The sequence below is a fragment of the Bombina bombina genome, chromosome 8 (assembly GCF_027579735.1).
Source record: "Bombina bombina isolate aBomBom1 chromosome 8, aBomBom1.pri, whole genome shotgun sequence".
NCBI lineage: Eukaryota > Metazoa > Chordata > Amphibia > Anura > Bombinatoridae > Bombina > Bombina bombina.
In genome coordinates this window covers 338,510,804-338,522,417 of record NC_069506.1, presented here as the reverse complement: position 1 = coordinate 338,522,417, position 11,614 = coordinate 338,510,804, and the positions used below count along the sequence as shown (strand labels likewise).

Here is an 11,614-nt window from a genome sequence, read left to right as displayed (position 1 = left end):
TACTGGGTTTATACAAGTTATGTGATTAGCCTGTGTATATGTATGATTACTGGGTTTATACAAGTGTATGTGATTAGCCTGTGTATATGTATGATTACTGTGTTTATACAAGTGTATGTGACTAGCCTGTGTATATGTATGATTACTGGGTTTATACAAGTGTATGTGATTAGCCTGTGTATATGTATGATTACTGGGTTTATACAAGTGTATGTGATTAGCCTGTGTATATGTATGATTACTGGGTTTATACAAGTTATGTGATTAGCCTGTGTATATGTATGATTACTGTGTTTATACAAGTTATGTGATTAGCCTGTGTATATGTATGATTACTGGGTTTATACAAGTGTATGTGATTAGCCTGTGTATATGTATGATTACTGGGTTTATACAAGTGTATGTGATTAGCCTGTGTATATGTATGATTACTGGGTTTATACAAGTGTATGTGATTAGCCTGTGTATATGTATGATTACTGGGTTTATACAAGTGTATGTGACTAGCCTGTGTATATGTATGATTACTGGGTTTATACAAGTTATGTGACTAGCCTGTGTATATGTATGATTACTGGGTTTATACAAGTTATGTGATTAGCCTGTGTATATGTATGATTACTGGGTTTATACAAGTTATGTGATTAGCCTGTGTATATGTATGATTACTGGGTTTATACAAGTGTATGTGTAGACTTCATTTATGGGTTGGTATTTTTTGTGTACATATGTGTGTGTAAATATGTTTAGTGTGCATTTATATTATTTTGTGAATCTTGAGTAGACTATAAATGTGTGATCTGTTTGTATATATTTCTGCATATTTGTATATTGGGTTATTTTTATATTTTATATGAATTTCGTACAATTGCTCAGATTACAATAAAATAAAGTATTTCACTCATATTTATAAATATTAAAAGTAAAATATATATTTTTCATTAAAATAAATGTTTAAAATGTGCTTTAAAGGGATATGGTATACATTTACTTTTATAAAGAGTGAAAAAAAAACAATTTCTTTCTATTTTTTAATGAATCTTTGGCTTAGAGGATTTTAGATTTGTAGAAGTTTATTAAGTGAGGGATTTAGCGTGTCCAACTTCCAGATGTTATCGCTCCCACGTTTCTGTGTGCATGTGAATTTGGGTGTCTATGGGTGCCTGTTTATGTGTGTCTGTATATAACTGTACATGAGCATGTCTGTAAGTGTCTGTATATAACTGTACATGAGCATGTCTGTAAGTGTCTGTATATAACTGTACATGAGCATGTCTGTAAGTGTCTGTATATAACTGTACATGAGCATGTCTGTAAGTGTCTGTATATAACTGTACATGAGCATGTCTGTAAGTGTCTGTATATAACTGTACATGAGCATGTCTGTAAGTGTCTGTATATAACTGTACATGAGCATGTCTGTAAGTGTCTGTATATAACTGTACATGAGCATGTCTGTAAGTGTCTGTATATAACTGTACATGAGCATGTCTGTAAGTGTCTGTATATAACTGTACATGAGCATGTCTGTAAGTGTCTGTATATAACTGTACATGAGCATGTCTGTAAGTGTCTGTATATAACTGTACATGAGCATGTCTGTAAGTGTCTGTATATAACTGTACATGAGCATGTCTGTAAGTGTCTGTATATAACTGTACATGAGCATGTCTGTAAGTGTCTGTATGTAACTGTACATGAGCATGTCTGTAAGTGTCTGTATATAACTGTACATGAGCATGTCTGTAAGTGTCTGTATATAACTGTACATGAGCATGTCTGTAAGTGTCTGTATATAACTGTACATGAGCATGTCTGTAAGTGTCTGTATATAACTGTACATGAGCATGTCTGTAAGTGTCTGTATATAACTGTACATGAGCATGTCTGTAAGTGTCTGTATATAACTGTACATGAGCATGTCTGTAAGTGTCTGTATATAACTGTACATGAGCATGTCTGTAAGTGTCTGTATATAACTGTACATGAGCATGTCTATAAGTGTCTGTATATAACTGTACATGAGCATGTCTGTAAGTGTCTGTATATAACTGTACATGAGCATGTCTGTAAGTGTCTGTATATAACTGTACATGAGCATGTCTTTAAGTGTCTGTATATAACTGTACATGAGCATGTCTGTGTCTGTATATAACTGTACATGAGCATGTCTGTGTCTGTATATAACTGTACATGAGCATGTCTGTGTCTGTATATAACTGTACATGAGCATGTCTGTAAGTGTCTGTATATAACTGTACATGAGCATTCTGTAAGTGTCTGTATATAACTGTACATGAGCATGTCTGTAAGTGTCTGTATATAACTGTACATGAGCATGTCTGTAAGTGTCTGTATATAACTGTACATGAGCATGTCTGTAAGTGTCTGTATATAACTGTACATGAGCATGTCTGTAAGTGTCTGTATGTAACTGTACATGAGCATGTCTGTAAGTGTCTGTATGTAACTGTACATGAGCATGTCTGTAAGTGTCTGTATATAACTGTACATGAGCATGTCTGTAAGTGTCTGTATATAACTGTACATGAGCATGTCTGTAAGTGTCTGTATGTAACTGTACATGAGCATGTCTGTAAGTGTCTGTATATAACTGTACATGAGCATGTCTGTAAGTGTCTGTATATAACTGTACATGAGCATGTCTGTAAGTGTCTGTATGTAACTGTACATGAGCATGTCTGTAAGTGTCTGTATATAACTGTACATGAGCATGTCTGTAAGTGTCTGTATATAACTGTACATGAGCATGTCTGTAAGTGTCTGTATATAACTGTACATGAGCATGTCTGTAAGTGTCTGTATATAACTGTACATGAGCATGTCTGTAAGTGTCTGTATATAACTGTACATGAGCATGTCTGTAAGTGTCTGTATATAACTGTACATGAGCATGTCTGTAAGTGTCTGTATATAACTGTACATGAGCATGTCTGTAAGTGTCTGTATATAACTGTACATGAGCATGTCTGTAAGTGTCTGTATATAACTGTACATGAGCATGTCTGTAAGTGTCTGTATATAACTGTACATGAGCATGTCTGTAAGTGTCTGTATATAACTGTACATGAGCATGTCTGTAAGTGTCTGTATATAACTGTACATGAGCATGTCTATAAGTGTCTGTATATAACTGTACATGAGCATGTCTGTAAGTGTCTGTATATAACTGTACATGAGCATGTCTGTAAGTGTCTGTATATAACTGTACATGAGCATGTCTGTGTCTGTATATAACTGTACATGAGCATGTCTGTGTCTGTATATAACTGTACATGAGCATGTCTGTGTCTGTATATAACTGTACATGAGCATGTCTGTGTCTGTATATAACTGTACATGAGCATGTCTGTAAGTGTCTGTATATAACTGTACATGAGCATTCTGTAAGTGTCTGTATATAACTGTACATGAGCATGTCTGTAAGTGTCTGTATATAACTGTACATGAGCATGTCTGTAAGTGTCTGTATATAACTGTACATGAGCATGTCTGTAAGTGTCTGTATGTAACTGTACATGAGCATTTCTGTAAGTGTCTGTATATAACTGTACATGAGCATGTCTGTAAGTGTCTGTATGTAACTGTACATGAGCATGTCTGTAAGTGTCTGTATGTAACTGTACATGAGCATGTCTGTAAGTGTCTGTATATAACTGTACATGAGCATGTCTGTAAGTGTCTGTATATAACTGTACATGAGCATGTCTGTAAGTGTCTGTATATAACTGTACATGAGCATGTCTGTAAGTGTCTGTATGTAACTGTACATGAGCATGTCTGTAAGTGTCTGTATGTAACTGTACATGAGCATGTCTGTAAGTGTCTGTATATAACTGTACATGAGCATGTCTGTAAGTGTCTGTATATAACTGTACATGAGCATGTCTGTAAGTGTCTGTATGTAACTGTACATGAGCATGTCTGTAAGTGTCTGTATATAACTGTACATGAGCATGTCTGTAAGTGTCTTTATATAACTGTACATGAGCATGTCTGTAAGTGTCTGTATGTAACTGTACATGAGCATGTCTGTAAGTGTCTGTATATAACTGTACATGAGCATGTCTGTAAGTGTCTGTATATAACTGTACATGAGCATGTCTATAAGTGTCTGTATATAACTGTACATGAGCATGTCTGTAAGTGTCTGTATATAACTGTACATGAGCATGTCTGTAAGTGTCTGTATATAACTGTACATGAGCATGTCTGTAAGTGTCTGTATATAACTGTACATGAGCATGTCTGTAAGTGTCTGTATGTAAGTTGCTGTTTGTGTGGTTACCTGCTTCTATAACCCCAATTCCAAAAAAGTTGGGACAGTATGGAAAATGCAAAAAAAAAAATGAGTAATCTGAAAGCTCAATTCTCCCTGTACTATATTGAAAATATATTATGAACACATTATTTGATGTTTTACTTTGTCAATTTAATGTATTTTTGAAAATATACGCTATTTTTAATATGATGACTGCAACACACTTCAAAAATGTTGGAACTGTCAATTTTTTACCGCTGTGTAACATATTCTTTCTTTTAATAACATTTTTTAAGCATTTGGGCACTGAAGATAACAGTTGGTTAAGTTTGGCAAGCGGAATTTCCCCCCAATCGTCCATTATGCTTGTCATCAGCTGCGCAATTGTACGGGCCTTCGTTGCCTTAATTTGGGCTTTATAATGCGCCACACATTCTCAATCAGAGACAGGTCAGTACTGCAGGCAAGCCATGCTACCACCCACACTATCTGCTTACACAAACCATGCACTTACAATCAGGGCAGAATATGGTTTAACATTGTAATGCTTTAAAATGCAGGAAAGTCCCTGGAAAAGACGACGTCTGGATGGCAGCATATGTTGCTCCAAACTGTATACATATATTTCTGCATTAATGGTGTCCTCACAGATGTGCAAGTTACGCATGCCATGGGCAGACACACCCCCATACAAAGCTTTTGGACCTGACACTAATAACAGCTTGGATGGTCCTTTTCCTCTTTGGCCTGGAGAACATGACGGCTGATGTTTTCCAAAATGTGAACTCATCGGACCACAAAACACGATTACACTGTGCTATTGTCCATCTCAGATGAGACCCAGCCCAGAGAAACCAACAGCACATCTTGACAGTGTTGATGTAGTGCTTCTGCTTTGCATAGTAAAGCCTTAACTTGCATCTGTAGATGCAGCGACGAATGGTGTTGACTTACAAAGGTTTACCAAAGTATTTCCAAGCCCATGTCAGGATATCTATTACAGACTAATGACAGTTTTTAAAACAATGAAGTCTGAAGGATCGGATATCACGCGTATTCAGAATTGGTTTTCTGCCTTGCCCTTTATGCACGGAGGTTTGACTGGATTCCTTGAACCTTTAAATTATATTGTGCACTGTAGAAGGTGAAATGCCCAAAATCCTACCAATTTGTCTTTGGGGAATGTTGTTCTCAAAATGTTGGATTATTCGCTGATGTATCTGTTGGCAGATTGGCAGGCCTCGACTTGCTCTTGAAGGACTAAGCATTTCTGGAGGCTCCTTATATACTATGATTACACGATTGCCTCACCTGTTTCACATCACCTTCTTATTTAAACTTGTCACATCACTATTAGTCCTGAATTGCCCCATCCAAACTTTTTTGGAATGTGTTGTAGTCATCAGATTTGAAATGAGTATATATTTTTAAAAATACATTAAATTCACAAAATAAAACATCAAATAATGTGTTAATAATGTGTCTCCAATATAGTACAGGTTGAATTGAATTTTCAAATGACTCCTTTTGGTTGATTTTTTGTATTTTCCATACTGTCCCAATTTTTCCGGAATTGGGGTTGTATGTGCATGTTCCTAATTGTGGTTACTTATTGGAATGTGCACGATGGATGCCTGTTTGATTATGCGTGCAAATGACTAATGCTTGTGTGGGTAATTGCATGTGGATATTTGTGAGATGCTATGTGTGTGTGTGGATGTTTGTAGGGTCTATATGTGTGTGTACTCACAAATTTGTGATTGCTTGTCTATGTGTGCCGGTCTCTCCTTTGGTCCTTGTTTGTGCGCATGCGCTTCCTGGTTTCATGCATGTAGGTGTCTGTGTGAGCATATGGCTGTTTGATCTTCGGTTTGTTGTGGGTATATAACTGGGAGGTATTTCAGGCCCTTGAGTCTTATGTAAGGTTTGACTTGCTAGGTTTACTTAGTGAGCATTTAGGGATTTTTTCTGCTCTAACCTTATTTTATTAATGTATTCTCTCTCCTTTTTATTTAGAGCAAATGTCAATTTCTGTGATGCAATGTCTGCATAACTAATTATGCTAACCACAGTCCCTAGAGGTGGCTATAAAGTTATGAATTATCCAGGCAGGTAGAGCTCCCCTAGAAGGGCTTGGGTTAACCTGCTCTGAATTAGCACAGCATTGTATGAAGCTGTTGTGGCTCAGCACCAGAGAAATGTAGGGCAGCACAAGCATAAGGATGGAACTCTAGAAACTTAGAGCCCACATTCGCATCTAATGGTTGCCAACATAAAAAAGCCTTTGTATCTTTATTCTGCTAATTCGTTTTTGGGGGGAAAAGGGTGATTAATTTAGTATGTGTGTATGTGCCTAGTTTCAAGACCATGATGAGAAGGGATAAATACCAGGCTCTGGATCAGGGAGATTCAGAGGGGAAAGAAAATTGATAAGAAATAGAAAGAGATTTGGGCAAGGGGAACAGCAGGACAAGGAAGGTATGGGTTCATGGGTAGTGATAGAGATTGGGGTATAGTAAGTTGATGTACAGAGGGATTAAAGGGGATAGATAAATTTAGGGTGAAGATAACTCTAAAAATGGTTTTAAGTAGCTCACAGATCTGGTATGGGGACTGTATATAGCTTTCAAAAGAGATGACAGGGTAGATTGTGGTCTACTGAGTTCTGCAAATTATATATATATATATATATATATATATATATATATATATATATATATATAATTTTGCTATATCTTTCTAAGGGATGTTCCATGCATTTCTAGATGTTAAAGGAAAGCACAGTGCAATATAGCACAACATAACATGAAAGTTTAGTTGATTTACACTTTGTGCTTTATATTTTTATTTTGTTTTACACTTCAGATTTTGTTCTTAAAGTTTTATTACATTTAAATTGTATTACTTCTGTTTTGTGTTCTAATGCATTTAGCTTTTGCAAATAGCAATGTTTTTAGTTTGCAATTTGTAAAAAAATTCTAATTGTTCCTTTAGTTAGACAAAACAAAGATGTTCTTTGGGTTGGTAAGGTGCATTCATTGTGTGTGTCTGAAGTTGTTTCACATCTCTTATTATATTCTCCACGCATTTTACAACTGAGTGTTTTAATTTTTTATCTTGCCAGATGTATGCTGGTGAAGTATGTTTCAAATTCACGGTACACTTGTTTAACAGAGAAAATAACGCCAACTAAACTAGAAGCAAATACAAATTAAACGTAAAAAAATAATAATTCACAACCGTTCATTGACATGGGCTTTTCTGTTACCCTGCACCTCACCCTGGGCCCACTCTGCTACCAATAAAGAGTTTCCTCCTTTTTTTTAGAAGTGCAGCTGTGTTCTGCTTGTTTGGATTATACATTTGAGCTTGGGGAAGCTCTGAATGGCTTGAACCAATTATATGAAGTATGAGCTCTGCAAGTGACAGGATGTTTGAATAAGAAATGCCTGATCTATGTGTTTACCGTTACCTAAAATGATCCTACAGCACTGCAAGATCACTACTGAAATTCTTAAAAGGCAGATTTTGCCACACTTCTTCAAGGGACATTCCCTGCATGTCTATATGTGAAGGAGAGTCAAGCCCAGTGCATGATAGAACTGCAAAACATTATAGTTCTGCTGCATTTACACTTTGTGCTTTGTATTTCATATTACTTTACAATTCAGGTTAAGCTGTATTACATTCAAACTTTGCACTTTGTATTTTATATTTTATTTTATATACAGCATTGTATTTGGGATTTTATTCTACAAATTCTGATTATGCTTTCACACTTTCTGTGTAACTTTATCAAACTAGGATATATATTTATGTGTATATTTCACAAAATACATTTTACTCTATTTAAAATAAAACTGAAAAACTGACAGCTTCAGTTTTCTAGAGAGCTTCAATAATTGCTATGGGCCTAATAAGCAAATATTATCTAGTTTGGATACAAATTACATCCCCAATTTCTGAAGCTGTGTTTTGAAAATAGGGAAAATAAAAGTGCAATGTAAGCTGTAAATTATACACAGAAATAAACAAATTATGATCCTAATTTGTAAAAGTAACACAGAAACTTTCAAAACATAATAAGAATTTGCAAAATCACTACTGGATCTAAATTTAAATGTATTACAATAGAAAATAAAAAGTGCAAAGCATAAATGTAATAATACTGAAAGGACACAATCTGAAATGTAAAGTAATATAAAATACAATGCAGTGTAAAAGTAACAAAACCCTTTATTGCACTTGGCTAATCTCTCCTTCATATACAGAAATGAGAGAGATTTCGCAATGCTGGAAAGTTCCACCCTTTATGTTTGAGCATTCAACGAGTTCAGCCCCTTTGAAGTCTGCACTACAATTTCTCTCCAAGCAGACGTATTTGCTCATCAGGCCTTCTGTGAAATTTGTCATTCCTAAGACTCTCATTATTGTCTATGTCAGACAGCACATATCCCTCTAGGACTTACAGGTTCATCCCCATTTCTTAACCTCTTACGGACCAGCAACGTACCCTGTATATCGCTGGTCTTTCTATGGGGAATGCGTTATTAATAGTGCTGTCTCTCTGACAGTCGCTATTGTTGCTGGACCTGTGCTATTATAAACAAAACAAAAAACGTAACGACTGGCTACATACATGGTATGTCGTGGTCTTCAAGGGGTTAATGGATTCAAAGAGGTCTGTCTCTCGGAAGTCTCCATAATAATTTATACAAGGATGGAGTGATTAAGAGGGTCATGCCGTTAGTAAAGTGTACAAATTGTTAAAATGTTGTTTCCATATATCTACTATATATACCCCTTTATATTAAAATTCAGCATTTTTGTTTGGGTCATCACTAATTTGACATTTTGTAAACCTATTTTTGTTTTCTTTTTAAACAGCATATTGGTTGTACATGTCTACATGGCCCTTATAAAGACTAGACTGTTCCTTCCCATTTTGTTCACAATGATATTTGTACTTGGCTTTATGTGGCACCAAAAACCATTTCAGGTAAGAAATATGACTGTGCTCTTACGGTTATACCAAAGGGTAAATTCAATTGTTAAATAAATTCAACTATTTAACACTGAGAAAATCTTCTTTTTTTGTTTTTTTTTGTTACCACAAAAATAAAATATCAAATTAAACTTGATTCAGACAGAACTTACATTTTTTTTTAATTATAGTTCTATTAGTAAATGTACCTCTCTTGTTTAGTATACTTTGTAGATATCTAGTTACTTTGAATGAGAGCATACTAAGTATATATTTAAATTCTTGCACAATTTGGATGTAGATACTACATCACACAATATTTTGCCCAGTGTACTTTGTTGATGAAGTACCTACATCCAACAGAGAGGTATATTGTAGTTTAGAGAGTGGAGACTGTAGCTGGGACTAGAAGTTATTTGCCTTCAAATGGTAAAGGACCACTGATTGTGCTCCATTACTATATAAAGCCAGATTGCTGGATCATTACACACAGTGCCATTCTCTGTAACGGTTGTTTGTTGGTGCCCAGTGGCAGTGGTGGGAGGGAAGCAGGTGGGTGGCCCAGTGAGGAGGAGGGAGGGAGGTGCAGGGTTCTCTACACACTACAGAAGCGGAAGGCAGGGGAGAGGGATGGGGCCCTACGCTACAGAAAATGAAATGGAGGGGGACCCTATGCTACAGAAAAAGTGTGATCTTAGAGGTGGGAGTGTGAAGGTGTATACTACAGAATTTTATATATATAATTTCAAATAAAGTAAATAATAAGTGTAATTTGTTACTATCAAAAAGGCTGCCAGTAACATAAATGTTGGGGAGTAGTGGAAGGGTTAGGGAACTGCTTGGAGGGGATCAGGGAGATGGGTGGTTGAGAAGGGTTCTATTCACTACAAAAAATTAGAAAAATAAAATATTTAAAAAAAATAAAATAAAATCCCTTAACTGCATACTGACAAACTGTCTGCCAGTATCTAATATGGTGGTGACCAGTGGTAGGAAGGGGAGGGGAAGAGAGGTGTTTGGGAGGGATCAGGTAGGGAGCAGGGGGTTGGAGTTGTTAGGATTGGAGGATAGTCTCTACACTACAATATATTTCACCCATAACAGCTAACTGATTAACCCCTTCTCTGCCAGGAAGTGTGGCGCACAGCTGCAATTAGTGGCCTTCTAATTGCCAAAAAACAATTTCAAAGCCATGCATGTTTGCTGTTTCTGAACAAAGGGGACACAGAGAAGCCCTGCAGTAGTTGTGTGTAAAAAATTTCAGTAAAAAAAAACAAAGTTGTAAAAAAAAATATTTTTCACTTCACTTTTTTTTGGTGAATGATATACACGAATGATATAGCACCTTGACTTTTATTATTGTTTCATTCTTTAGATATTAGTATTGATACCGATTGGTACTGATTGAATAAGCTTAATATAGTATTGATACTGATTGATACTGATTGAATAAGCTTAATATAGTATTGATACTGATTGGTACTGATTGAATAAGCTTAATATAGTATTGATACTGATTGGTACTGATTGAATAAGCTTAATATAGTATTGATACTGATTGGTACTGATTGAATAAGCTTAATATAGTATTGATACTGATTGGTACTGATTGAATAAGCTTAATATAGTATTGACACTGATTGGTACTGATTGAATAAGCTTAATATAGTATTGATACTGATTGATACTGATTGAATAAGCTTAATATAGTATTGACACTGATTGATACTGATTGAATAAGCTTAATATAGTATTGATACTGATTGGTACTGGTTGAATAAGCTTAATATAGTATTGACACTGATTGGTACTGATTGAATAAGCTTAATATAGTATTGATACTGATTGGTACTGATTGAATAAGCTTAATATAGTATTGATACTGATTGGTACTGATTGAATAAGCTTAATATAGTATTGACACTGATTGGTACTGATTGAATAAGCTTAATATAGTATTGATACTGATTGGTACTGATTGAATAAGCTTAATATAGTATTGATACTGATTGGTACTGATTGAATAAGCTTAATATAGTATTGATACTGATTGGTACTGATTGAATAAGCTTAATATAGTATTGATACTGATTGGTACTGGTTGAATAAGCTTAATATTTGTTTTACATTGATACATTTTATATATATATATTATATGTAAGATCCATAGTATATTATTAAATATTTTCTATTACAACCTCATTTCTATTGAATATTTAACTCTCACAAGCTCTTATCTCTATAGAGCGCCAGTCTTTTTTCTTAATCTAGCTCTCTCTTTTACTGTGCTTGGAAGAATCACAGTGTATTGTAGAGTACGTTTTCGGAGAGTAATAGAGAACTTGTGT

At 35.1% G+C, this 11,614-nt stretch overlaps 1 protein-coding gene across 1 annotated transcript in view; it reads left to right on the top strand.

Annotated features, from left to right (window-relative positions):
• Positions 1-9,191: 9,191 nt before the first annotated feature.
• Positions 9,192-11,614, top strand: part of LOC128639041 (NXPE family member 2-like) — a 24,732-nt gene continuing 22,309 nt past the window's right edge. The window contains exon 1 of the mRNA XM_053691182.1: positions 9,192-9,281. Within this exon, the coding sequence (XP_053547157.1) occupies positions 9,192-9,281 (90 nt within the window). The remainder of the gene's footprint in view (positions 9,282-11,614) is intronic.